The 27709-nt window shown below is 40.6% G+C and overlaps 2 protein-coding genes across 2 annotated transcripts; both read right to left on the reverse strand.

The window, feature by feature from the left end:
* Positions 1-1538: 1538 nt before the first annotated feature.
* On the reverse strand, positions 1539-9526 carry LOC136439275 (fibrillin-1-like). Its single transcript, XM_066434600.1, has 8 exons — positions 9330-9526; positions 9040-9060; positions 8495-8695; positions 5279-5401; positions 4445-4567; positions 4064-4186; positions 3643-3814; positions 1539-3139 (listed from the first exon to the last, which is right to left on the reverse strand). Exons 1-8 carry the CDS (start codon positions 9487-9489, stop codon positions 2929-2931), a joined length of 1134 nt encoding a protein of 377 aa, XP_066290697.1. The 5' UTR covers positions 9490-9526; the 3' UTR covers positions 1539-2928.
* Positions 9527-13073: 3547 nt separating this feature from the next.
* LOC136439267 (fibropellin-1-like) lies at positions 13074-27501 on the reverse strand. Its single transcript, XM_066434588.1, has 20 exons — positions 27357-27501; positions 20559-20755; positions 20133-20303; positions 19738-19905; positions 19328-19495; positions 18949-19116; positions 18607-18764; positions 18227-18346; positions 17889-17990; positions 17457-17576; positions 16994-17236; positions 16766-16865; positions 16509-16603; positions 15787-16308; positions 15437-15574; positions 14979-15092; positions 14693-14815; positions 14155-14277; positions 13590-13703; positions 13074-13240 (listed from the first exon to the last, which is right to left on the reverse strand). The coding sequence occupies exons 2-20, from the start codon at positions 20744-20746 to the stop codon at positions 13089-13091; spliced, it is 3087 nt and encodes a 1028-aa protein (XP_066290685.1). The 5' UTR covers positions 20747-20755; positions 27357-27501; the 3' UTR covers positions 13074-13088.
* Positions 27502-27709: the final 208 nt, after the last annotated feature.

Raw genomic sequence — 27709 nt, forward strand, 5'->3', positions numbered from 1 at the left:
TCTGGACCATTTTAGGTCGCCGTGAGAGCGCGATGAGAGCGCCGTCCAAGTGGAATGGGGGTATTAACAATGCACATATAGTCATTTACGCTTCTTATCTAAAGGTAAATTCATTGTACGTGTCTAAAAAATATGCTTTAAGATGAAGTGATAGATCTAAAGCATTCTACAATATGACATTTTGAATATATCCCTAGGTTTCATTGAGCTGTTTTACTGAAAGTATGTTATGGAAGTTTGGTCCGATAAACATGTATTTCTAGCCCCTTCTTTATTATGATACGATTTTGATCTCTTTACCTCTGTCAAGATTGATAAGTTGTGGAGAAAACTTATTTTCTTTTCTGTTCAATCAATGAACCGGGCACTCAGATCAATAAAACTTGATACCCTCGTGTTAAATATACTAAAGTGTCGTTTCTGATGTTTCTGATGAGAGCCTTCGAGTTACTGAAGTGTGAAATGGCAATCATTGGAATGGCAATCCGTGATGCTCCCGTGGTTATCATTACGTCTTGGCGTGTCAGTACTGCAACCAGTCCAATGCCTCTTGGCTAGGTCTTGATTGCCGACGTTAGCACAAAGTGCGCAATCGCGGAGAATGTGTCGGCTGAGGTCACCCGTACCTATTTCAGGAGGTTATCTCTAGTACTATTATGTTCATCCAGAGGGACTTGGGTTATGGACAAGATATAATTACTTCAGGAGTATTGAACCGCCAGTTGAAGCCTAGTGTCTACTCCAAATGTAGACCAAAATTAGACTTAAGAAACTACCAGCCTTTGTGAAGTTTTGAAAGTGCACTTGTGTAATAGGGCGGTTCTATACGTAAACCCGTTTAATCCATTGTCTGATTCTCTGCATAATCGTTTAATGTCCCGTAGGGACGGGGTGTTTTATTTCTTTACTTATTACATACCTCTGATGTCTTTTTTATATTCTTATGGATGAAGATTGACTTCCCGCCTTGGCATTATCTGTTTCATATCTATTCACTTTCTACCACTAGGTTGAGTTGTTACACATTCGTCCGTTTGAACAGTTAACTCCATTGTATTCACCCCCATCATCATCCATGGCTCAAAGACCGAAAAAAGCCCTAAAAAAAGTTCACTTGCTTAGCATACACACCATGCGTTTTGGCATCCATCTAAAAAGGTATTCGTTATTTGTTGTTCTTATTTATGGTTCTATTGTGACAGTACCTTGAAGACATATCAACACGAGTGTGGCATCCTTCAGAATATCGCCAGGTGTCATCACTGCACATTGGTATGAGCAGTTGTAGAGAACATTCACAGTGGCAAACGGGCACTTCACTTTAATCTTAGCCAACTCAGCGTACTGGTGTCGGCTCATCAAATTTGTAGTTGAGCGGAGAGTGTGCAAGTTTTACTGCTTGCAGTGTGTTCATGTGGAGGGTTATATTAGGATGTTTTGGGGAAAGGGGCTGTGAGGAAATGGTGAAGGATCACCATACAAACTATCGTGAAAAAAATGTGACAAGAAATACCAAAAAAAAAAACATAGACATGGGATGTGTTTTTCTTTTTTTTAATTATCCATACTATCTTGGGAATTCCAAATATAGAATAAGTATACCAAATTTCAAATCACAACCTGGGTCGTTCTAAACATATCTTTAACCTATCTTTAGATCTCTCTATAGGGTGAAATATACAGCATAAAGATGATAATGACGTTGTAAGGTCTATGCATTTCCCCATGTACAATATACACACCACATGCTGAACTATATATGTACGTAAAGATAAAAGTTGAAACGTGAAATTTGAAGCAACTGTTGCTTTTCATAACACCAAATGACGTGAAACTATTGTGTGGTTTATACAAGATCAATAAATCAATGTTTTGTATACATGTAGCATTAGATTTGTTACTAACAGTCTTCTTCCTTTTTTTCTAATTTAAAAAGCAAACGCATCACCAAATTTATAACAGACTGTCTATTGACACCTTAAGAATACACTTTTAAGTATCATGTCTTAACTTAATTAAAGTCGGTAATAGAAAACCAAACATGTAAAAGATTCAAAAGCATGTTAGTTCAGCTCCTTAAGACTGGTGACGACCTCTCTGCAACCGTCTCAGTTTTGGTCTCGATGTTCATCTTCGTTGCTCTTTTGCAACCCTTGTATTAGGATCTGTGGATAATAGATGAACAAATTTGTTCAGCAACACCCAAAATGCATCGCACTCCAGACAAAAAGATCATTTTTTCTCCTTCCACTGCTGACATTCTGTTTAAGTACAAAACCAATAATAAAAGCTCTAGATCCAAGTCATTCAGAGTAAGCGGGTAAGTGCCTCAAACTGCGCATGCTCTGTGAGATGCATTGTGGGTAATATGTCCCAAGTGAAGGCCCCTAACTTGACGACAGTTTTTGTCTATGGACCATGCTGGATACATGTACAATCATGTTTTTGTTTATGTCTCAGGGGCCTTCAACTTTGACATATACATGCATTAACCAAAATGCATTTAACTAGCACCGCGCGTGCCGTGTTTGTTTGAACTTTGATTATTCATGAGAAGCTAACATCGGCAGGCAGGCCGCTTTTCATTGTGGTCATGAGGGAAGAGGTAAGGGTCCAAGCCATGAATCTGCGTACACAGCGAACTTCTAATTGGGGGAAATGACCGTTTAGCATGTATGAAGCACATTTGAGAACTTCCCGAAAGTTTTGGTTGGGTTTTCACCATGCATACATCGCAGTGAATTGTAAATTGAAAGTTTCATTTAAAAGGATAGCAGTTTGATAATACCCCAATATACTAGAGTCTGTGGAGAATCAACTGCAAAGCGTTATGTGAAGATTAGGTTATTCTTCAAAATATATTCAAACAAATGCTTGGCAGCTTTTAGTCTGATCACAAATTTGACGACCAACTGATGAGGGAGTGGATTACTCACTTTTCTGGCAGAAATAGTTGAACTTTGCACTGCAGCCCCTGACTTTCCACACATAGGCCCTCCTCCACTTCATCATCGACACACAGTTGGCACGTCTATTGTTGCGCCCCCTCCAGGGGTGGAAGGATTGTGCGAGAGGGAGGTCATTGCTCCAGACGAACGCGCGCTCTCGCCGACGGTCACTCAGCCCGATCCAGATGAACCTACGAAGAAGAAAAGCTCTAGTTTAGAATGTCTGTCACCGTGAATATCAGAGTCTTGTGCTAATGATATGTCTTCAAAACAGATTTTCAAATTACCAGCGGTGCAGTTCTTTTGAAGTTGGTCAACAATTCACAAAAAATTAATACTTAATTCGTAAAGCATAAAACCAGTACAATAAACCAACTTCACATCATAACAAAATGTTATGTTTTATTAAAGTATAAACTTGTCTCAACTAGAAAAGTGTAGTTTCTTTTCCGGCATACTCAACGTACAGTATAAAATGGTTATTGCAGAAACGATAAACCATCAACATTGTTCGTACATAATATCACAGTGTGTTCATGGGTAAAGATATGTTTCAAAAAAGGATATCATATCACATTTGAAAAAAATTAGAGATACAACATATTTACTATGCAAAATTGAATTGTATCAAATGAAATATTAATTTTGCAGCTTAAAAAAATGAAAGACTGACGAAGTCTTTCAATTCTATTACCTCTTTCCGTTCGCTTTCTGGATCAGATACTGGTGAGTTGCCGAGTCGGGTACGATCACTAGTTTCGCACGACGGCGGTCACAGTCGCTTTCAGCGGAAAGAAATGTCCTCCTGCCTGGTGAGTAGTAGTAGCAGGCACCGTTCCAAAACTCAAAGCCTGAAGAGCAGCCTCCTGCAGCAGAAAAAGACGATAAGAACACTTGAATACCTTCATGTACAAAAGACTTGGTTAAATAGAAGATTATAACATTTTCCCACCTCAGGTCATTCCAACTACAAAAGTCGAGGATGGTCGTTCTGCTTCAATCAACATGATCGTACTTTAGCCATAGTGATATTAGTCACGCAATCAATGATTGAACAAGTTTACAAAATACTTCACTGGGCGACCGTCATAACGTCTTACTTGCTACCATCTTACCTGTGCAAGTAAATCCATCGCCGTTGTATCCAGCCCTACAGGCACAGGTGTGGCCCCCAGGTGTGTTTGTACAGGTGGCATGCTCGTGACAGGTGTGTGTTCCTTCCTCACATTCGTTGACATCTACAGCAAGAGATAATACTTAATTATGGCAACTGGTTCATATTCACTTAATCCTGCCTTTCTTATAATTACATTCTGACATTCACCACGGATTGATCTGTCTACGCGTCATGTCTGACGTCGTCTACGGATGGACAGGGACTTTTACGTTTTTGAAATATAACAAGCACGACTCGACACATGTTTCAATTATATCGATTTTCTTTCTACCAGACCACCTTTATTAGGTCTATCAACAAAATGTTCTACATGTCATACCAGTGCAGGTGAATCCATCGCCTGTGTAGCCGTCCACACAATCACAGGTGTAACCCCCAGGTGTGTTGGTACAGGTGGCGTCATCGTCACAGGTGTCTGTTCCTTCTGCACATTCATCAATGTCTAAAAAGAGAGGCGAATGTTATGTTCATGAAATTGTTTACATTTTCTATCTTATATTTGTATGGTTGTTGTTTATCAATTTCAGAAAAAAATCACAGTTCTGCATTATGGACTTTTGCATAATATAAAATAACTTTCAAATCTTACCTGTACAGCTGTTTCCATCAGCACGGTATCCATAGTTACAGTCACAGGTGTAGCTCCCAGGTGTGTTTGTACAGGTGGCATCGTCATCACAGGTGTCTGTTTCTTCTGCACATTCATCAATGTCTGGAGCAAAAGAAGGTTATTTTGTTAGCAACTTTGTATTGTTTTCTGTTTTTTTTTACGTTTTACTGGTGTTACTCAGCAGCATTCTTATTTCATTTGTATGTATGTTGCTGTCAGTTACAGAATGCTTTATCGTGTATCTATCAAAATGACAATGTTAGCAAACATATATCAAATCTTACCTGTACAGCTGCTTCCATCGCCACGATATCCCGGGTCACACGCGCACGTGTAGCTTCCAGGTGTGTTTGTACAGGTGGCTTCGTCGACACAGGTGTCCGTTTCTTCTGCACATTCGTTGATATCTGGAACAAAAAATATGAATCTCTTGAATAGCTGTCTTCTTCCGTGCGTATGTATTCGGCCATTAGTTACAAAATGCTTTATCATTTGTAGATTAAAATCTTGAGAAACGATGTAAGCAAATGATAATAATCTGACCTGTGCAGCTGTTTCCATCGCCACGGTATCCAGAGTCACAATCACAGGTGTAGCTCCCAGGTGTGTTTGTACAGGTGGCATCGTCATCACAGGTGTCTGTTCCTTCCTCACATTCGTTGATGTCTGGAGCAAATGAAAATTATTTTGTTAGCAACTTTGTATTTTTTTCTGTTTTGGTTTTTATAACTTTTTATTGTTGTTACTCAGCAGCGTTCTTCTTTCATTTGTATGCATTTTGCTTTCAGTTACAGAAAGCTTTATCGTGTGTCTATCAAGAGATAAATGTTAGCACACGACTTTCAAATCTTACCTGTACAGCTGCTACCGTCAAAATATTACCCTGGACGACCGTCTATTGTTTTGTGTGGTCGCAAAAGTCTATCATATTTCACCTGTACATGTGAATCCGTCACCATCGATTGGAATGCATCTATATGATGTGCATCTCTGTATTAATTTCTCATCATTTTCCAGTGCGTAAAATCAAGATATAATCAGCCTATAACAATATTTTCATCATGCTTTAACTTATGCCATAGAAAAGATCTCCATATATATCAATGGTGCAGAAATGTTGACGTCATTCTTCCGATCAACATTAGCAGGAAACATTTCCGAAACATTGAAATCATATCTAATGTGTGCTCCATCATGACTTCTTTGAAAGGAAGAGAATCCGAAAGACAGTTAAAGTTCCCGGCTTTGAATGTACAAAGGATGATTTCCAGTGCGTAAAATCAAGATATAATCAGCCTATAACAATATTTTCATCATGCTTTAACTTATGCCATAGAAAAGATCTTCATATATATCAATGGTGCAGAAATGTTGACGTCATTCTTCCGATCAACATTAGCAGGAAACATTTCCGAAACATTGAAATCATATCTAATGTGTGCTCCATCATGACTTCTTTGAAAGGAAGAGAATCCGAAAGACAGTTAAAGTTCCCGGCTTTGAATGTACAAAGGATGATTGCCCACAAATAAAACAAGAGTTCTACGACCTCATTCCTTCGCCAAATGATTTTAACCTTTATGACTGACGTATTGGGAGTGTTTCTCATCAATTATGAATCATACCAGTTGGTCGTCTTCACCCAAATAACATAAGTTGTCCAAAGTATGACTATGAGCGAAACAAAGAAGGTCATGCTAACATTTATCATCAATTATGCAAATAAGCTCCTTATTAGCATAATTTGATTCAATGGTGTTCACATTCACACTACTTCCAAATGCCACAAGAATGAAATTGCCGTCATTAACTAGTATGGAATTATAGTAGTTTAACATTAATTATACAAATTAGCTTACATTTGCATATTTTCTATCTATCAACATTCCTTTCTTCCTCAGTTACAAATTCGCATATTTGAATAGTCATATCATGGAACACAGCGGGTTTTTAAATTGCCTCATTAATTATGCAAATTAAAATCTGATTTGCATCATTATCATCCAATCAAACAAAGCACCACGTAAGTTATAGAGTTAAAGTATATCTCATTAATTATGCAAAAGAGGTCTTCATTTGCATAGTTGACATTAATTTCTCTCTTCCTCAGTCATGTCACATGTTTGAGAGTCCTATCATGGAATTTGGAGGATGTATCAATTTTCATCATTAGTTATGCAAATTAGATACTGATTTGCATAATAAATATTAATAAATGTAAATCATCACTCAAGCTATCCATTTAGCAAAAAGCATGACCATCCATCAAGCCCTTCTTGAGTTATTCCCTTTCACAGTCTGAAGCAAAACCTGCTCCTGCAGTCCCAGAAAATGCCGCTAGGGTGTCCAAACCGACACCTTTTACTCTCTTTCCAAAGAGCTATCTACCACTCAAAAGTCGGTTCCATAGCATATCCAAAACATGAGATATCAAAACAGGAATTTCCGCTGCAGTACTATAACAAGCCGCTAGAGGGCCCAAAATCTAATCATTTTCAGGTCTCACCAAGACCTACCAACATACCAAATATCAAGACAACCCATCCAGGCATTCTTGAGTTATGCTGGTCTTCTTATACATACAAACTCTACCCTATGCATAACCTTCTGCCCTAGCTCGGGAGCCAACAAACTCCTCGGGTGGGCGGTGCCAAATTCACTAAGAAGCCCAGGTCTCGGGATCTAACTATTACGTGACAAGCTAATTTGAACAGTCAAACCCCCTGGCCCAATGGGAATATCTCCTTACTACACCAGTAACACTTCCCCTACACCAGTAACACGTTCCAGCTGGCACCCAGCTAGTATACACTCATACAATATAACACATTTTTACACTTTTCTCGCTAATCATGCAAAGCACTTCGTCCAAAATCTAATCATCTTGAGATTTCCCACATACACACCGACACACCAACTACGACAACAAACCATCCAGGCGTTCTCGACTTATCGTGTTCACTAACAGACACACAGACAAGCATCAACGAATAACCTTCTCAGCGAAGGTAACAAGTCAAAAGGTTGTCAAGAGATGGACTGCTACTGACTGCCGTGGTGTTCACATCGGTGGGGGCCTAGCCTGGCTAAGACAGTGACTAACGCAAGTTACTCTTCCATACACTGTTGAAATGTAACTGGCAGCAGATAAGGAATTGAAGTTATATCTGAAGAAGTTACTAGTAGCTTCACATGACCCAGAATGTAAAGTAATGACAACCCTAGCTTGCCGTGTTCTTACTGGTACTGTGAGACATGGCTGGCAGTTACATGTACAGTTCTGCATGTACATAGCCCCTGTCTGTACTGGTTTCTGTTTAGACTGACAAATTGATACCATATTACAAGCCACACTTCTAGAAACACAACTATCAAAGCTTATTCTACTGTGTGGAAGATATTTTCAAGCTGAAAACATAGAATTCGGCACTTTGATAATCAGATTTGAAAGTTGAAATTAGAGCACAAGGTTGGTTTTTCAAGAACTGAAAGTTGCAGATGGTAGAAGCCTTGATTATGTAACATCTACATGTACATGTGTCATGGTCATACAGCATGGTTTGACAATGTTTCCTTGAATACCAGTAGAGAAAAATATTTGAATTTTGTCCAGTATTATATGCAAATTTGCTTTTGCCATTGTTTTCAGCTTGTAGACAGTCTGGGATTTTTATGAGTTTATGTAGTTATGGGGGACAATTCTGCTGGTAAGCCTGATTCCGGTTTAAGGACAAGAGAGACCGTGCAAGCCCCACTTACCAGCGCACACAAGATCATCTCCATCCCAAGTCCCTCCTACTTGGCACGTCCTGGATTCGTCCCCAGACTTTGGGATAAAACCGTCCGTCTCATTGCACGAGTGGATGCAGAGTGTGCCGATTTTGTATGGCGGACCTGAATTAGAACAGAACATGCTGCCCCTTCCGTCTTCTGGTGGGTCAGTCCTGGCGGAGCAGGCCACTGGACGGTTGGATGAAATAAATTAGTTGCTGAATAAAACAGCGTGTTCTAATTCTGTATTTACGTGACGAATGAAGGACAAGTAAACAGCGAAGACCAAATCGAAATGATCTTTTTTGACCGCCCATGCCTTTTAATTGACATGTGCCCACATTATTTATTGCTCGGTTGGCGTTAAGGAATATACGTTAATTCACGTCGACAGGGTTTCTTCTCTGTTTAAAATAATCTTTATTTAGGTTCTTCTGTCTTCTCCCTGCCTTCAACTTAACTTTAAGTAATGTATAAGGCAGATAAGAAAACAATCCTTGTAAAAATCATTGTATTTGAGGAATAACTTTTACCTGTTGGGTCTTCAAAATGATCTGTAAGAAGAAGTGGTAGAAAACAGACGTGAGTGTCAATCTAATTCATAGGTAGGTATCATAGAAACTGTGTGTTGTGCATTTCTGTAATACTGATGTAACCTGTACCATAATCATTAGCAGGTATATGTATATATTTCTATTTCGGTCTAAACAGTATTTCAAAATATGAGTTTAAAAGCGTAAACAGTGCGTCTGATTTATGTTACATACATGTTGTACTGCAGTTAAGTGTCATCTGTACAGTCACCGTTTTAACACTGACATACCAGCGCATACTAGATCATTTCCACTCCAAATCCCTCCTGCTTGGCACGTCCTGGACTCGTCCCCAGACTGGCGAAACAAACCTTTCGTGTTATTGCACCAGTGGATGCAAAGTGTGCCGAGAGGGTACGGCGGGCCTGAATCAGAACAGAAGATGACCATCCTTTTGTCTTCCGGTGGGTCAGTCCTGTTAGAGCAGCCCGCTGCACAGTTGGAGAAATCAATCAGTTCAGGTGTTGAATAAAACAGCGTGTTTTAATTCTGCCGTTTTGACTGAATCATTGTCAACAGAAGGGCAATGTCAACAGAGCAAATAGAAATTCTTAAGAGTCATTGCATGAGAAAACCAGGCAGAGGTGGGAAGATGGGGGTCGGCCAAATCGGCTCATACTTTGTATGTGTGACAGGTATGTTGAACTATGAACAGCCATATAATTAAAACCCTCCAGCTATTTTTCGTTATGGCGTTCTGGGACCCCCCTCCGAGACCCTCAAAAATCCAACAATTTATGGCTGAAAATTACTGAAATTGCAATGGCTACCCTGACAATTCTGATTAAGATATGATTATAAATTTTATATTTCCATATAGCATGGGTTCCCTAGTTTTACCTACTAAAAGTTAAAGGTGAAGCATTGAAGTTATGAGGGTGAACTAGGGGGTTACCAGAACCAATGAAAGCAGAATTTTCATCTCTTTGAATTTTAGTCATTTTCAAGGGGCATTATCTGCCCTGGGCAGTGGCTTTGGAGAATGGTTTTACTGTTGCTGGAGAGAGGAACATCTACTGATTCAAAAACAAGCGTCGTTTAATTGGGATACATATAACGCGAGCCGTGAATAGGGGCTCTTTATGGGGATTTTTTGGGTTTGGGGCTATAATAAATCAGGTTGTGACGTCTCACTACGGGGTAAGTTATGGCAATTTTTTCTGCCGCTGGGTGAAAACCATGCAGAATTGTCATAAAATGCTAGCACAAATCAGAAATGTTCATTTGGGCTCTACATGGGGGATATGAGGATACTTAAAAAGAAAATTAAGCTTGTTTTGCACATTTTACAGTTGCTCTCTAAGAATTAGTTAGTTTCACACTAAATAATCATATGCATATTCATTTCTTAAATGTAACATAATGAAAAAAGGCTATGTATGGGGGTTATCAGAACTCCACATTATCATTGGTACACACCCGTGCAAATGGGTGCAGAACTACATATACTTTATATGGAAAATAAAGAAATTAGACTATAACAAATGTCAAGAACAATTTTAGATTTTAGCTAAAAATATATACTTCTGGTGGCCAATCAGGATCAGAACAGGTTCAACAAACTGCAGTTCACAGATTATAAAACTTTCAATGTGTTCTCAAAAACGTAGCCCATTTCTGTAGCATGTAATGTAATTTTCATTCCCAGGGTTACACAAACCATATCAAAATGTTGATACTACATGTATCTACAAAATGCATGCAATTCTTAAAATCATTCCAGAGGACCATTGAAACAGACATACGCGTTGAACAGATGAATATCATTATACAAAAATTGAAGTTCAAGATCATGCACATCAACTTGTTCTTCACTCAGTCTGACTCTCAAGAAGGTGATTAAGGAGGATGTTGGTTTACAGGATGATGATCTTTATTCTGCCATGCTTCAAATGGACTTGTAAAGGAACTTGTGTCACCTCACAGAGGATGAAATGAATGTAATAATACAAAATACAACTGTTGCCATCATCTATCGTTTGTGAGAAACGAACATCTGCAAACGCGCCAAATGTGAAAGGCTGAATGCCTTGAAGCTGATAGGAGTGACGCATCGCAATTTCCACGTACTTGCCACTTGTCACTAATACGACCAGTATACGGCCGCGGGAAAGCCTCCTACATCTGCGCACCTGCACATTTTGGGCTGTTTCTATGGACTTTTCTTTGTTATGAAGCATTGACTTTTAGAAATGCACTATCATCTGTATTACGGCAATAATACATACAAAGAATTTCAGTGATGCCCTTAACTTTTTTCAATCTTTGAGATTTCACATTACATTCCCATAACATTGTCAACATTGACAACCTCTAACCGCCTGCAGCAAATGCATGTTTTGGTGTTGTTGTTTTTTTTTAAATTAAATGCTGTTAGTTTTGATACTGTATTGGTTAAACAATATTCAAAACTATTCCAATTGTAGCATAGTATACATAACCACTTAGTTCCCAAGTACCTGGCTTTCCTGCTAGCCAATAGCCAGGTGCCTTGTATTGCATGAATTGTGTGGATTGTGTCATTTTAGATTTTTTAGATGGGTAAAAGAGATTGAAATTACTAGTTACAGTCATTGGCTGAGTTCTTCGAGAATGCTTGATACCAAATATATAAATGTTCTTTGAAATGGAACAATTGCAACTAAAATGTACAATCTGTTGATTTCATTATGATTCATGTACTGTCCCAAACTTATAAGTATATATATATATATATATAGTTTAAAACTATTCCCAGATATTTGTTACAGTGACTGTCTTGTTTCTTGATTTTCCATATAGCTGCGGGTACCCTTGATATCACATATATGGGTCCTGATAACCCCCATCCATAGCCTTTTCACTATTGACCTCTTTATAATTGCACATACTTTTTAGTAAGTAATTTACTGATTAACGTCTTAAAAAGCAACTGTAAAATGTGCAAAACAAGCTTCATTTACTTTTTAAGTATCCTCATATCCCCCATGTAGAGCCCAAATGAACATTTCTGATTTGTGCTAGCATTTTATGACAATTCTGCATGGTTTTTACCCAGCGGCAGAAAAAAATGCCATAACTTACCCCATAGTGAGACGTCACAACCTGATTTATTATAGCCCCAAACCCGAAAAATCCCCATAAAGAGCCCCCATTCACGGCTCGCGTTATATGTATCCCAATTAAACGACGCTTGTTTTTGCATCAGTAGATGTTCCTCTCTCCAGCAACAGTAAAACCATTCTCTAAAGCCACTGCCCAGGGCAGATAATGCCCCTTGAAAATGACTAAAATTCAAAGAGATGAAAATTCTGCTTTCATTGGTTCTGGTAACCCCCTAGTACACCCTCATGACTTCAATGCTTCACCTTCAACTTTTGGTAGGTAAAACTAGGGAACCCATGCTATATGGAAATATAAAATTTATAATCATATCTTAATCAGAATTGTCAGGGTAGCCATTGCAATTTCAGTAATTTTCAGCCATAAATTGTTGGATTTTTGAGGGTCTCCTAGGGGGGTCCCAGAACGCCATAACGAAAAATAGCTGGAGGGTTTTAATTATATGGCTGTTCATAGTTCAACATACCTATCACACATACAAAGTATGAGCCGATTTGGCCGACCCCCATCTTCCCACCTCTGCCTGGTTTTGCCTGGTTTTCTCGTGCAATGACTCTTAATGATTCTTCAAACCGACTAGCAACAATAGATAAATGCACCCTATTTCAAGTCGCCTTATGAATACTACGAGAAGAAAATGTATCAGCAATAATGTAAAATCAATGGAAGCTGCTAAGTAAAACGGATGATATATTGATACTATTGTGTTCTATAAGTATTCATCAAATGATTGTTGTTGTTAACAACATTAAGTTCCTACTATATTGCAGATAGCAGCTGTAATATCTACCAATTGTAATATTAGCCAATTACATTATCCGTGTATTGAAACAGCAACGGGGTTAAAAAAGCCTTTTCAGCATCAAAAGTATAGTCGACCTAACATCTCACTGTACGGTGTGAGAGCTATTATGGGCAAACTTGCCTATTTCACAATAATCCCCAAAATATCCAGCAGCACAAGTACAGGTGTAGCCGTTAACCTCGTCCTCGCAAGTGCCGCCATTTTCACACGGAACAGAGGCACATTCGTCGACGTCTGTATCGACATAGAAGGGGTTCTGTCAGTCAAAACAAAGCTATGTATAGTCATGTATGGTGAAATGATTTGATTTCAGCAGGTTTCGTCGCTGACAAAATCGTCCGGTACCGGAATTTTTTTCTTGCCAAAGAGAAATGGCCGTAACCTTTAAGTGTATTCCCAATAACGCCGTCGAAAACAGATAGTAAATGAAGTCAAGAGAGAGCAAAGTATGTGTTTAACTCATGTTGTAGGCGCTTGCCTTTCCAATTTAGCTTTTAATACATAAGTAACATGGATGAAAACTTATTAAACAAACTAACTGATGCCTTGGGAAATTTAAGACAGTTATAATGGGCTATCTTGCCTGTTTCACAATCATCTCCTACATAGCCAGGAGCACAAGTACAGGTGTAGCCGTTAATCTCGTCGTGGCAAGTTCCGCCATTTTGACACGGATCAGAGGCACATTCGTCTGTGTCTGCAACAACATTCGAGAAGTTTCCTCAAAAACGCTTCCAATGATATTTCGCATTTTCAAATGAAAAGCTACGTACAGTCTATTTGATGATTTAATTTCACGTTATACCAACGTTATTACGTATCGACGCTAAAGATACGATGCTATAGTTTGTTTCTCAGTAACAAAATACTACAATGGACGACCGTCTATTGTTTTGTGTGGTAGCAAAAGTCTATCATATTTCACCTGTACATGTGAATCCGTCACCATCGTATCCGGGGTCACAATCACAGGTGTGTCCGTCCCCCAGGTGTGTTTGCACAGATAAGTACTTAAACAACTTTTAGCGTTGCTATTGAATGACTGTCTTCTACCATGTGTATGTATCTGGCCATCAGTTTACCGAATAGATCATCTTTTGTCGATTAAAATCTGGAAAAACGATGATAACAAATAGTAATAATCTGACCTGTACAAGTGATTCCATCGCCAGTGTATCCAGGGTTACAATCGCAGGTGTAGCTTCCAGGTATGTTGTTACAGGTGGCATCTTCGTCACAGGTGTCTGCCTCTAGGGCACATTCGTCGACGTCTGATAACGAAGAATAGGTTTTTTATTATTGTTTCGTAGCACTTCTAGATGACATTTTAAAAGTGATAGACATGTATCACATTATTATATAACCATGAGCATCACTAGCAGTCTTCCAATATCCAAAATGTAGAACAATCCTTAGATAGTTGTTGACTAGACCCTGGTGGCATGATTTCAGTACAAGCAAGCGTAGCCCTAGTGAAATGTACAAGAAAGTGTAGGTCCCGGGTGTGTCGGTACAAGTAGCATCTTCATGACAAATGTGTATCACACACAAACATGTTCCATCTTTTGAAATTAGATTTACTGAATTCGTGTATTTACATATTCACAAATTGCTTAATATCTTCCTAGATATAGATATAGAAAAGCTGTGTGCTCCCTATCTAATGCAACAAGTGTTCAATCATACCAACGCAGTTGTAACCATCTCCTTTGTACCCATCATTACAGGTACAATTGTAGCTCCCAGGTGCGTTGGTACAGTTTGCTGCGTCATGACAGGTGTCTGTCCCCAGGTCGCATTCGTCAGCATCTGGAGAAAAATTTTGTCATTTTATAGCCTATTTACCTCAGTAAGTTAGCTCGGGCCCTGGGGATTACCATTAATTTCTATGCAATGCTGAGATGAAGTAAGTCTATATGATGTCTAAAATTTATTTTGCAATTTATCTATAATAATAAAGCAGTTTCTTTACCTTCCTCGCAGTCGTCCCCAGTGAAAGCGTCTGGACATGTGCAGTTGTAGAAACCCACGAAGTCATGACACGTGCCTCCATTCTGACATGGGCTGAAGTGGCAATGGTCAGGCTCTGAAATACACACATGTCGGTAAGAAGGGTGCCTTAAATTTTTGAAAAACTCCAATTCACATAGGCCCTTCCGAGTCGGCTATGGCTTAACAGTGTTATATGAGAAAGTTGCCAAAACAATACGATATGAAATATTGCCTTAAGCCACGTATCCTGAATTTTTACAACAAAGTTTTTTAAAAAACTGTTGGATACGTTCTCATGAGATTCTATAAAGACGAAAAATAAAGCAACAGCTCACAATTTTATATCCATGTTTTAAGCTTTATTGAAACTATAAATCTATAGGTTGAATATGCTCCTGATGCAGACATGTATGACGAAAGGTCAGAACAAGGGCTCACCTTTATCACAACCCTCTATAGCGCTCCCTTCTGAGGGGCAGGCCTTACATTCTGTCTGAGCCTCTTCGTCCTGGTACCAGCCTGGCGGACACGGTAGGCAGGTGTTATCTTGCTCGTGGGTTCCGACCGGGCAGTTGACTGTAATGGGAAAAATCAACAGTTATTTCCCGACGACCATGTATATTTTTATTCACATTTCCTAACGAATTCAAACATACACCGAAACATATAACGAAGCATATGTGTTTAGAGAGCAAAGACACCATAAGTGTTTTCGATCAAAGCGCAAACCTTACGTACCAAATGGGTAGGGTGGGTTGAGAACCAGACAGTATCAAGATTTTACTCACTGCAAACCGCGCCAAAGGTTTCCACTTTCTCGATCTGTCCGTCCTCACACTGCAGGTCGAAGCTGGGCAGGAAGCCGACATAGTTCACTGCCTCGCACATCACCCCTCCTATGTCGAGGTCGAAGGTCCTCGCTGCCACCCTGGCCCGAATCTCGAAGTAAATGTCGTCCAGTGCACCGATGACTTCTGACTGATCGTCGGCTGTTGGTTCCTCCGCAAGGGACTCTGCCTCTGTGACAAACTTTATCTTCACAGTGTGGCCCAAGGTAGATCGCTTGACCACCAGGTCGTCATTGTGTTCCCTCAGTTCTGTATCCTTTGGAGCATCGCGACGTTTCCTCGAGCTCAGTCCACATGTCACCTCAATGTCGGATATCCCGCATCTGATACCAGCGCTGCAGTCACCCAGCGTCGCGTAGAGCAGGAGAAGGTCCCTCTTGATGTCTTCTTCGTTAAAGGCGCAGGAACCAGTGTGGTAGTAAAGCTCGTTCTTTTGACGGGCCCGGCCGGGACGGTATGAGCCTAGGAGAACGAGTAGAAAATAATCAGAGAAAAACATGAGAGCCTGGCTATAGGTATCATTCTAATACGGTGGACTGGATACTAAACTACGTGCAATATTGCACGAAAATGCTATTTACCATTGATAATCCCTATGTTCATACATGATACTAGGTCGTTCGATCCTATCTATCAGAACGCTGGTTTTGTAAGAAACTCACGAGAGCAGTCTGGCCACGGCAGGTCCTCTGCTGGATGCCACACAGCGTACCAATCACACCTGTAGGTGTCCGCCGGCTCTGTTGCAAAGTCGTACCTGAATAGATATAAATGATAGATATGTATTTATGTATTTATCATCATTACATTGAATAATTGCACAATTGTGCGTGTCACTGAAAAAAATAGTAGGCAAAGATACTGCAGATTGTATAATACCACGAAGGTGTAATATTCGTAGTAATAATTCAGAAGTTACCTGTTCTGACAACTCAGGCTACAGTATTTCTGAGCACCTTCAGCCACGCCACACGTCACGGCTCCATTTCGAGGAGGTGCGGGAATGACACATTCAGGTGCTGGGGATGTACAAAGATGTTAAAACTCATGGCATCAAGGCTAGATATTGAGCGATGCTAAAGCTTTGTAACCTACCCCCTAAGGTTGTGGTCCTCTAAATATATCATAAAAAAAGAACGATATGTACCTTCGATAATGACATCAAAATCACAGGTAGTGGCATCAGCGAATCCCTCTGCCCAACACTGCACGCTGTGGGTTCCTATTGGAGCGGCGTCACCCTTGTCAGCAGAACACTCGTGATTGGCCAGCTCGTTGGACGGTTGAAAACGGAACTCCGGATCGGTCCAGTCTAGGATACCTCCGCTTGGTGAGTTGACCGTTATCCGTGTGTCAGCAGGGCAGTATACAAGGTTGGGCGCGTTCCGTTCTAAATAGTGGCAAAGATAGGAATGAAAAATACTCCTTTGAGACGTTTTGAACATATTTTCACAGGTTTAAAGATGATTTTGCCATTGAATGTGAGGTCTCACTGGCCTCTTGGAAACTTAAGCCGTAAAGAATGTCGTTTTCATGAAGGTGGAGGTTTTTTTTACCAACGTGCTCATAAAACCAGATATGGATGCACTACTATCGACATATTTACTCACCACAATGAAGACCACTTCCAGTATATCCATCGCTACACGTACAAGTAAAACTACCATCCGTGTCGGAGCAGCTCGCCTTTGCATGGCAGTTATCCGTGTCCATGGCACACTCATCAATGTCTGTAGATAGGATGAAAAATCACGAGAATGAAGCTGCAGCTGATTTCTATTTAGCACACAGATGCCACAATATATGTGCTGGCATAATAGCACACTGTAATTAAATCTATATGTTTGACATGCAGACCACATGAAGAGCAAAGTTATTTTATTCACAACCAATGTTTTTTTTTCACTAGCCAACGTTTCGATGACCAACTGTCATCTTCATCACCAAAGAAAACATTGGTTGTGAATAAAAGAGCTTTGCTCTCCAACCTAATGAAATGATTCACGGATGGAGACCACATGTTACACATGAATGAGACCTACTTCCACAGTCCGGAGACTCGTAGCCACTGTCACAGCTGGTGCAATGGTTCGGGCTGCTGCAGATCCCTCCATGTGGACAGGTCGTGGAGCCCCGGCAGAGAGCTGTGTATGATTCAAAACATGTTGCTTGATGTTCTTCAAATGACTCAGTTTAGCTGATCTACTAGATCAGTAATTTCTTCTATAAGCAATGCCCATGCTATATGAAATACACAATAACTATGGTCTTTATCCAGATGATACTTAATGTTAATTTTCGGATGTTGGTACCAAATATTGAGTTGGTAACAGTTATTGAGAAACGATGTCTATATCAGAATTGTATGATATATTCTTACCAGTGCAAGTTCGACCATTCCCGGTGTATCCACTGTTACACTCACACCGGTAACTCCCCACCGTGTTGGTGCAGTTGGCATGTTGATGGCAGTTGTGGGAACCTGAGCATTCATCTATGTCTGAAAGAGAAAAATGACATAGCAAATTAGATTTAGAGTTTCTTACGCTTACAAAAGTCGCCAGAACACCTGTTGGCCTCTTTCATTGAGTCAAGTCAAGTCAAGTTGAGTTTCCTTAACATAATCGTAATTGTAAATCAAATAGTCTTTGGGATATATATATGTGTACAAATATGTGTTTAAGTATGTGTTTAAATATGTGTTTGGATATATATATATATATATATATATATATATATTACCATTACCCTTTGGCTTACCTATGTCACAGCAGGTTCCGCCGTATCCAGTACCTGCACAGTTGCAGCCAAGGAGACCGTTTGGTGACCCGTGAGGACAGTGCCTGTTGCAAGGATTTGTTTCACTGGCGTCACCGGTACATGATGAACCACCACAGGATGCACTTACTGCTATTGTCCTGTTTTGAATTCGTTAGATAGGTATGATGAAATGTTCTGCAATATACATATAGTACTGAATATATCCATTCTGTCTTTCAGAAACAATCCACCACATTGTATAATACCCAATAACATTGGCAAGATGGCCTTACTAGTAGAAACTATAAACTCAAAGATGAAATGGTGTTGTCAGGTACTTGCCGTGTTCTTGTATGAGTTCCCGTATTGCCACATGGAGCTGTGCAGGTACCCCAAGAACTCCAGTCACCCCAGCGGCAGTTTCGACGACAGCATCCCCCCATACAGGACCGCGTGTCTGTGTCGCTGCCACTACATGGCCTCCCCCCGCAGTATTCTGTATATTCTCTCCTGGATCACATTGTTAAGGTCAACAAAGTAAACTCTGTGAGGACTTAGTTCATTCTATTACATTTGCCAACTCATCGATAAGAATCTACTTTGAAATTACAATTCAGGATGTGTATGATAAATTGTACAACAGACGAGATCGTGTGAGAAATATAACGATGGGTTAATATGATATTCAAGAGGTTCTGAATTAGATTCAAAGTGAAGTTACCTTGTTCGTGTCTGGGTTCCGCTCCTTTCACAGCTTGCTGAACAAGAGCCCCAGGATCCCCAGGAACCCCAGCGGCAGTTTTGAGGACAACACCTGCTGCCACAGTAATCTCTATCGGTGCTGGACCCACTGCACGGGGTGCCACCACACGATTCTGTTGTCTTGCTCCTGTATTGTTTTCAACATACAAAGCCATTATTGATTCCGTATATCCAAAACACTGAAAAAAGTCACTTTTATTACGGTTAACAGTGTGTTCAACGCATCAGCCAAAGCAAACCAAAAATCACATTTTTTATTCGATATCCATTAATTCATCCATCACTTCTGTCATAGAAAGGACGAAAAACATCACATTAAGCCCGCACCGTCCCCGTTTAATGGTCGTCATAGCATTGTACACCGTTTACCTTGTTCTGGTGCGGATTCTGCTGCTTCCACAGGATGGCGAGCAAGAGCTCCAGGATCCCCAGCTATGCCACTGGCAGTTTCGAGGACAGCACCTCCTGTTACAGGGTAACACCTCGCGGGCCTCACCAGTGCATCCGAGGCCACCGCAGTATGGTGATGTCCTACCCCTGTATTTTGAAAGATACAATACTATCACCATATAACCATAGACTGCGTCACATTACATCGTTTTATTAACTTGCAAAAAATGTTACTTGATGTGTACATGAGCCGTATTTGGCATTCAGTGTTCCTTTGAACAGAAAACAGCAGGTTTGGCCCACATCTTCCACTTTGAACTGTTGCCAACTTGTTATGTTACTAGGATACCCACGTTGATACCTTCAACGTTTACCTTGTTCTGTCCTTGATTCCGCTGCTTCCACAGGTTGCAGTACAGGCGCTCCAAGAACCCCAGTTATACCACACGCAGTTTTGGGGACAGCACTTCCTGTTACAGGCCTGCGTCTGACTGGTGGGCCCAGAGCACGGAGTTCCACCACACTGTGCAGTCACAGCATGCCCCCTATAAAAGAATAAGATTATGTTTTCCAAGTGCCTGCATCAAGCTCTAGATTCCGGCACAAGATGGAGAGACAATGGCATCGATGGGAATCAAAATGTATTCACGCCACCAGACAAAGTTAAAGAACAAACTTAGACAGGATTCAACAACGAATTTTTAAGGCAAAACTTGATACTAGTATGGATATAACGTTACGTCTAAGCAATATAGCATTTAATACCCGGTGGTACATAGTTCGCGTTGTCAAGCTCTAACCTTGCTCTCGTCTGTGTTCCAGAAGTACCACACGTGGCCGAGCAGGGTCCCCATGCACTCCAGTGCCCCCACTGACAGGCGCGCCAGCAGCGGCGGCGACGCCGCCGTCTCCATGCGTCGGTGTCATCCGTAAGCAGAATCAGCAGCACCGCAGTCACGAGGACACATTTGGCCAGCCGAAGGTTCATCTTTGTTGCCTGAAATAGAAGGCAGTAATGGAAGTAGAACGGGGCATGTACAACGTTCGCGGCTGGGCTTCAGAACATCATCTTTGACGCAGAAGTGCATTTCTAATTTTCTTTTTTTTTTCTTCAGTGGTGTGATGGAGTTCAATATGATGTTCCTTGCCTTAAGTCTAAGATATTCTACTTCTCTGTTATTTAAGGTGACTGTTGGCTTTCTGCAAAACATTCACGTTATATTTTGCTCTTTTAAAAACACCCATGTGGTCACATGTGCAACCTTGTGCAATATGACATATGAAAATAAAATTATGCCTTACAATACTGATATGGCGCATTTTCTTAAATGTATCAATGTTTATATGCCTGAGCTATTCCAGGGTCAATCTGCTGACAGTTTGCCAGATTGCCAGTAGATCACAGGACCAGCAGAAACTTCTCACTCGTCCGCTTTCTCCTGAACATCGCAACTGTATCGCTAGAGGGCCATTTTGTATAACCAACCCAACTGGTTGACATTGTAACTAGAGCGTGTCGTCATAAACATGTTAAAAGATAAATGAGAGACACTGTCTAACTTGCCTTCAGAAAAATGAGACGTTTAAAGCAATTATCTTGAATGCGACTGCATGATGTCATGTCTGGGAAAAAAGTCATTTTATATCATAGGGAGAATAGAACACGACAATAAATTGGGCACACGTTGCTACCTGGGGATCTTACTTTATAAACGCATTGCTTGATTTAGATTGCTTGGTTTCTATTGATATTCAGCTATACCGATGAATACCACACAATACATGCATCTTTCAAAAGGTACGGTTTATATGCCAGAGCTATTCCAAGGTCAATTTGCTGGCAGTCCGCCAGATTTCCAGTAGATCACAGGACCAGCCAAAATTTACCCGTACACTTGTGGCTGAACATCGCAACTTTATCGCTAGAGGGCCATTTTTTTATAACCAACCCAACCGGTTAGCACTGTAATTGCGTGTCGCCAAAAATTGACTTGGAAAAATAAAAGACATCGTGCTAGGGGGATAATACGTAAAATCACCTTCTTCAGAAACTTCACGTTTAAATCCAAGTATCGTATGTGAGACTGCTATAACAATGTACTTGATGCAAAGGCCACCGAATTGTTCTGATCACATTGTTGGAACCGTCACAAGGAAATGACCTCTAGCAAAAATGGCACGTTTGTCTGTAATTATTTGAGGTGCGCCATGATGTGTCATTATCAGACAGCTCACTGCAACACACATTTGACGTTATGCTTTAAATTTGTTACACGGTCTTGTACAGAAAAAAAAACATTGACATAATGCGATATATGGGGGGAAGCGTAATGGAACTTGTCCTTCGTTTGGCCGGCACATGCTACCCACATACCGACGATCATAAATATCCGTCCACATCTTCTCAAGTTATGTTGTTCATATTCACTCACAAACACACGAGCGCGCACACACACACGCGCAGACACACACACACACACACACACACACACATACACAAACACACACACACACACACACACAAGGCAGTCAAACTTATCTCTCGTCCACATCCCAACTTTATCGCTAGAGGGCTTACTGTCCAACTGGTTAACATTGTAATTACAGCGTGCCGTCCTGAACTGAGTAGAATATACCTGTCACTGTGTGACGTGACAGATGAAACGTCACAAGGAAATGGCCTTCAGCAGAATTGACACGGCTAACTGCAATCATCTTGGATGCGACTGTCTGGGGCAAATACCATATTGTATTGGAGAAAATAATAAAGAGGAAGATCTATCTTAGGTCAGACTGCTTTAACGAACATTATGTACTTGATCTAGAGGTCACCTGTGTATTGTTCTGATTTCATTGTCATTGTATGAACCGTCACAAGGAAATGACCTCCAGCAAAAATGGCACGTTTGCCTGCAATTATTTGAGGTGCGCCATGATATGTCATTATTAGACAGCTCACTGCAACACACATTTGACGTTATGCTTAAAATTTGAATTAGTTAGACGGTCTTGTATAGAAAGAAACATCGATATACTGCAATATATGGGGCATAATCGAACTTGTCCTTCGTTTGGCCGACACACGCTACTCACAAACCGACGATCATAAAGATACGTCCACATCTGCTCAAGTTATGTTGTTCATACACTCACAAACACACACGGCCATTCTTGCATAGGGCTGTTTAGCCTTAGTGGAAGCTGCAGGGCTGATGTGAATTAGAATACTAACCGACGGAGGCCATAGGTAACATGATTGAGGGAGGTCAATATGCTGTGACATGCCCTAAAGAATCTAACATCTTAACTTCAGGTAAAGTACTAATATCTAATCTTAGCATCTGAAAAAACATATCGTTATTCTAGATGACGTTCTACAAGCTCTCAATTGTTTGTTGATTTGTAATCTTTCCTCATTATAAAAACGCCCATGTGAAGTCATATAGATTCTTATGAAATTATACAATAGATAATAGAAGTTATGACATTAGATACTATATAGCATATGCATGTTTCAAAATTTGTTGTTTATACGCCTAACCTATACCAAGATTCTTCTGCTGGCAGATTGCCGGTAGATCACGTGACCAGCCAAAACTTCTCACCCGTCCACTTTTGCCTGAACATCCCAACTTTACCGCTAGAGGGCTAGTTTTGTAGGATAAGTCCAACTGGTTAGCGCTGTAATTAGAGCGTGTCGTCCTGGACTGAGTAGAATATACTAGTACCTGTCACCGTGTGACGTGACGGATGAAACGTCACAAGGAAATGGCCTTCAGCAGAAATGACACATCTAACTGATATCATCTTCGATGCGACTGCTTTAAAAAGCATGTCTGGGGCAAATACCATAATTTATTGGAGAAGGTAAAAGAGAGCAACAAGTATCTTAGGTGAGACTGCTTTAACGAGCATTATGTACTTGATCTAGACGTCACCTGTGTATTGTTCTGATTTCATTGTCATTGTATGAACCGTCACAAGGAAATGACCTCCAGCAAAAATGGCAATTATTTGAGGTGCGCCATGATATGTCATTATTAGACAGCTCACTGCAACACTTGTCTTGTAGAGAAAGAAACATAGATGTATATAGAGGAGGTATAATCAAGCTGGTCCTACGCTTGGCCGACACACGCTACTTACAAACCGAAGATTATAAAGATTCGTCTACATCTGCACTTGTGCACACACATACACACACAAACACATACACACACATGCATACACACACACACACACACACACACACACACACACAAACGCACACACACACACACACACACACACACACAAGACAGTAGACCACCAGACGAGCCAAAACTTCTCTCTCGTCACTTCTGCCAGAACATTCCAACTTTGCCACCAGAGGGACATTTTGTATGTTAATTACAGTGTGTCGCACTGAACTGCAATCATCTTGGATGCGACTGCTTAAAAAATGGGAAAATAATAAAGAACAACATCCATCTTAGGTGAGACTGCTTTGACTCGCATTGACGCAGCCGTACCTGCACATTCTTCTGATCGCGTTATCATGTATGAACCGTCACAAGGAAATGACCTCTAGCAAAAATGGCAAATTGAATATGTGCGATCGCGATTCAGAGGCGTAACGGCAGGGTGTTTGACCCAAAACCCACTGGTTCGCACCCTCCGACGCCACCGATGTGGTGCCCTTGGGAAAGACACTTTACAAGATTTTCCTCACTTAACTCAGCTGGAAATGAGTAAATAGCTTCGGTTAGGGACGACCCTCGGATAGGACGTTAAATTGAGGTCCATCGTTGAGGATACCGACATATTGAGGTCACCTTGGCGCCAACTGACCAGTATCTGCATTTTTTTTGCATTTTTCAAAAGGTATTGTTAATAAGCCTGTGATAGTCCCAAGTCCTTTTGCTGGAAGTCTGCCAGATTACCAGTAGACCATCAGACCCGCGCGCAAAAACTTCTCACCTGTCCACTTTTTCCTGAACTTCAGACCTTTACCGCTGGAGGGCTAATTTTGTATGACAAGTCCAACTGGTTAGCGCTGTAATCAGAGCCTATCGACGCCGTCCTAAACTGAGTAGAATATACCTTTCACTGTGTGACGTGACGGATGAAACGTCACAAGGAAATGGCCTTCAGCAGAAATTGCACGTATATCTGCAATCATCTTGGATGCGACTGCTTTAAAAAGCATGATGTCATGTCTGGGACAAATACCATACTGTGAAAATGTATTAGAAAATGTTACATAGAGCAACATGGGGCTGTGGAAACATCACTACCTGGGGATTTTATCTAGTAAAAGCATAGTTTGGTGTATATCAATTATCAATGATAAAATCAACGTAGATTTACAACAAGTGCACATTCAAGAACTCTTCCTGTAGAAACGATAACGTTTAAGAAGTATCATCGGTAACAATAAGATAGCTGAACAAACAAATGAGTAAAATCTTACGGTTGTAAGGTTTGAACAGTCCTTTTTATCAAAATCATAATTTGAACTTTTTGTTTTATACCTAGAATGGCTAACTGAAAATGTGATTTGATTTAGACATACGACTTGTGATTTATTTACTACGTTTAGTACAAAAAATTAAAACAGCGTTGACTGGAGCCGGGGTGATACGTCACAAGGAAATGACCTTCGACAAAAATGGCACGTTTGCTTGTAATCATTTCAGGTGTGTCATTTACAGTCAGATAACTGCATCAAAACGCTACCTGATATACACAGAGCGCATTCGACAAGACTTGACAAGAGCATTCATAATTTTGTAGCTAACTGCACACGCAGTGGTCCTAGCTCACTAAACACGGTCACCCGACCCCGCGACTGGTCCATGCATATGGCTAATGATTTCAACAATCAGTCTAGCTTTGATTCTCATCTTGTGACATTTTGAATAGATAATATGATATGGCCTATTTTTCAGTATCTAACCACCTTCACTTTTTCATTATCATTTCCATTTTTAAAGACGTCGGTAAAGACAGCCGCGTATTGTTTTGATACAACTGGGATGATTTGAACCGTCACAAGGAAATGACATCCAGCAAAAATGGTACGTTCACCTGCAATTATTTTAGGTGTGCCCGCGTATGTCATTAGAAGCCAGTTCACTGCATCACGAATGTGAACTTACATCTATGCTTTGTTCAACACAGTTTAGTAGAAGAAAAATATATATACTAGACTGGCCGTCATTTGCTTTAAGAGCAAATTCAGGATGTTTCGCCCATACTCCTCATGCAAGAAGTGGGCTGTCCCAAAAGAACTCCTGGGCAAATCCAAGTTTCTGCATAATTTATGCAAATGAGGTCCTCATGAGCATAAGTTATGTCCAGGTGCTTTCACCTTTCCTACATGTACCTACATGTTGTCACGGTAAGGGAAATACAAGTTTATGCAGGAATTATGCAAATGAGGTCGTCATTAGCATAATTCATGGCCAGGTGTGATCACCTTTGCTAACGGTACGTACATGTCAAATATAACATCCGTACCATGTAACATAAGGTACATATAACTTTCTGTAATACCATTAGTATAGGTACCCTGACATCTGCTTGGTTTTACGTCCCAGAAAGGGGTGAGTGTAGGAGGGCTTATGTTACAGTATGACCTAGTTCTTGCTGGCCCCGACAGAAAATAACCAAAAATTGCATCAAAAAATTGCAAAATAAATCATTTTGAAGTAGTGTATGCCAAAAAAAATAATGGGGTCCTTTGGGTAAATATCCAATGCACAACTAAACCAAATTTCAGGTCCTCAGGTTTCAACACCACGGCACTGGAGGCCATAATGTGCGACTTTTGTCTGAAAATGACCAAAAAACCTCCATAAAATCATTTTAAAAACTTATATCAAAAAAATTTAAAAAGGGTCTAGGGGTATACACATACTCTACCTGCATACCAAATTTCAGCTTATTTGGTCGACGGACGACCGAGAAGAAGCGATTTGAAGATTTGACAGGAGAAGAAGAAGAAGGAGAAGGAGAAGGAGAAGAAACGTTACAAAAACAATATGTTTCGTTGGCGAAACATAAATATGATATGCACATACACACGCACAAACACACAGGCACAATTGCACACTCACACACATGCATGGACACACACGAACACTGGCACAGGCACACACGCCTATGCACACACACACAGATACACAAGCACACACATGCACACAAGCACAAACACGAAGACACACTCACAAATACACACACACGCGCGCGCGCGCGCATACATAAACGCGATACATCACTTTCTTGGAGAATTAACTTACTCAGTTGGCACCTACATGAACTTACACACAAGAAAGCGAATTTTACATTGTGGGAACCAGCAGATCATATACTTCCTGACAGACGCTCACAACAATATTGTACAACGTTAGGGACGCGGTGCTCACAGACTGATTGATGCGGGAGGGTTTCTTCTAGTCTACACAAGATTAGCAGAGCTAGCTGACAGGTGCGCTTGGTATCAATTAAATTCGACCGAAACTTTTGTTTTCAAAGACTTCAGCAACCTCCGTATAATAACATGACAATAAATCTGTTGCATTTTTAAAAGAAGGAGGTAATTGATTAAGGCGTACCTGTGTCTGATGACGCTGACAGGGTCCGTGCGGTGAACCAAGATGAAGCCACAAGTCGATCAGTCGGTGCAGTGTTGTTGTGTTGTACACAGAATCGCCGCGACTACCTGGCTTTGTGCGCGCGTCGACCCCTTATATACTATTAGTTTAAATGAGGATATCTTAATAGGAACAATAGACTGACGTCAATGAGCTTGTTGTTCAAGCGAATCAGATTCTTTTAAGCTGAAAGGTAACGCTGAGGGAAATTCCCTCTCTGCCTACGGCGGTGTTCTACGTGCGATCAATCTGTGAGAAGGAAATGACCTTGAAGAAGTATCGTCGCTTTGATTTTGCTAAAAAAAGGCTATCTT

The sequence above is a fragment of the Branchiostoma lanceolatum genome, chromosome 1, assembly GCF_035083965.1.
Source record: "Branchiostoma lanceolatum isolate klBraLanc5 chromosome 1, klBraLanc5.hap2, whole genome shotgun sequence".
Lineage (NCBI taxonomy): Eukaryota > Metazoa > Chordata > Leptocardii > Amphioxiformes > Branchiostomatidae > Branchiostoma > Branchiostoma lanceolatum.

Coding starts and splice junctions, on each gene's coding strand:
- LOC136439275 (XM_066434600.1), bottom strand. CDS start 9,489: ATGGTCATCTTCTGTTCTGATTCAGGCCCGCCGTACCCTCTCGGCACA. Junction 8,696..9,039: donor TCATTTTGAAGACCCAACAG/GTAAAAGTTATT, acceptor CCAACCGTCCAG/TGGCCTGCTCCGCCAGGACT. Junction 5,402..8,494: donor AGATGATCTTGTGTGCGCTG/GTAAGTGGGGCT, acceptor CATTTGCTCCAG/ACATCAACGAATGTGAGGAA.
- LOC136439267 (XM_066434588.1), bottom strand. CDS start 20,746: ATGAACCTTCGGCTGGCCAAATGTGTCCTCGTGACTGCGGTGCTGCTG. Junction 17,991..18,226: donor GAATGGTCGAACTTGCACTG/GTAAGAATATAT, acceptor AATCATACACAG/CTCTCTGCCGGGGCTCCACG. Junction 15,093..15,436: donor TATAGAGGGTTGTGATAAAG/GTGAGCCCTTGT, acceptor TGTGTATTTCAG/AGCCTGACCATTGCCACTTC.